The sequence below is a fragment of the Haplochromis burtoni genome, unplaced genomic scaffold, assembly GCF_018398535.1.
Source record: "Haplochromis burtoni strain Fernald_Lab_line unplaced genomic scaffold, NCSU_Asbu1 Contig_1142, whole genome shotgun sequence".
NCBI classification, from domain to species: domain Eukaryota; kingdom Metazoa; phylum Chordata; class Actinopteri; order Cichliformes; family Cichlidae; genus Haplochromis; species Haplochromis burtoni.
The window spans coordinates 71,299-72,636 of record NW_024583503.1 but is presented as its reverse complement, the minus strand read 5'-3'; the positions used below and the strand labels follow the sequence as shown (position 1 = coordinate 72,636).

The 1,338-nt window shown below is 47.2% G+C and overlaps 1 protein-coding gene across 1 annotated transcript in view; it reads left to right on the top strand.

The window, feature by feature from the left end:
• Positions 1-10: 10 nt before the first annotated feature.
• Positions 11-1,338, top strand: part of LOC102306311 — a 2,683-nt gene continuing 1,355 nt past the window's right edge. Inside the window, exons 1-3 of the mRNA XM_005951832.3 lie at positions 11-493; positions 825-1,148; positions 1,238-1,336. Coding sequence (XP_005951894.3) covers positions 88-493; positions 825-1,148; positions 1,238-1,336 — 829 coding nt within the window. The 5' untranslated portion in view covers positions 11-87. The remainder of the gene's footprint in view (positions 494-824; positions 1,149-1,237; positions 1,337-1,338) is intronic.

Genomic DNA, 1,338 nt, shown 5'->3' with positions numbered 1-1,338 from the left:
CTTTGTCAACTACAGCTGAAAACCCTTGATGATTAAAATAAACTACAGTTAATGTGATTGGCTGACTACTCTGCTCCCTGCAGATAAATGTGGTCTCTGAGACAAACCCACAGCGTGCAGCTAATCTGTGTTTATGTGTCCTCAGTTTCCCAGCATGCCCTGGCTGTGCTGGTGCAGGTGTATGAGGCAGCAAAGGTTGCTCTGCTGCCCTGCCGGTTCTCAGGCTTCATTCCTGATCAACCCACAGTGATGTGGACTCGCAGTGATCTGGATCCCAAAACTGTCCACATGACACAAGAAGGAGGAGATGACCTTACAGGACAAAACCAGCATTACAGCGGGCGCACATCGATGATGGTCGATGCTCTGAACACTGGAGATTTCAGCCTCACTGTGAGAAAACCACAACGGACCGACGTCGGCAACTACACCTGCACCATGAGTGATGGGACAGGAGAACGGAGACTGACAGATGTACAGCTGCAGGTCAAAGGTCAGCAACAAACCCCAGATGAAAATACAGGCGAAAAAATCTGTCCTGTAGACAAAGGTCAGAGGTCAAATGGAGAGGTAGTATATCCTTAAAAAAACTTCCCATGATACACTGAGCACTTCTCGTCCACTCCCCTCTTTTCACCCCACTTTTCAGTGGTTTCCCTGTTGGTGAGTAATGCCCGGTAAACCAAATAATACCATCAGACACCTTCACCAGTAAAAAGCCAGAGTCAGAGCTCAGGAATGCAGATGTTCATCAGGTTTCAGTTACCACTAATGTTTTTCTGCTCCTGCTCTTGTGGTTGATAATGTTGCTGTTGTCCTCATAGATAACCCAATGAAGGTGACAGTGGGGGAAGGGTCAGAGTCTGTCCTCTTACCCTGCAAAACAAAACCTGGGCTGCCAAAGGACATCACACTGGAGTGGACTTGTGCTGACATAGTGGTGTATGTGTATCCACACAAAAGCGACCACCTTAAGAAACAGGATGGACTTTACAGAGACCGAACAAAGATGAACAAAGACCTGCTGAGAACTGGAGACCTCAGCCTGACCCTGAAATACCCCACAGAGAGAGACAGTGGAGGATACATCTGCACCATCTACAGGGACAAAGACATCCTGAGACAGAAAGTAGTGCTGCAGGTCAAAGGTAAGTGATGCTGACACAGGTCAGAGGTCAATGCTAACAATCAAAGTCACGATTCAGAGATCTTGCTTTTTTTGTCTGTTTCTCCACAGAACAATTTCCATCCTGGGCCAAAGCTCTCCTGGTTCTCCTGGTTCTTCTTGTGGTTTCTGGAGGTCTTTTATTTCATTTCCGGCACTATTTCATGTCAGGT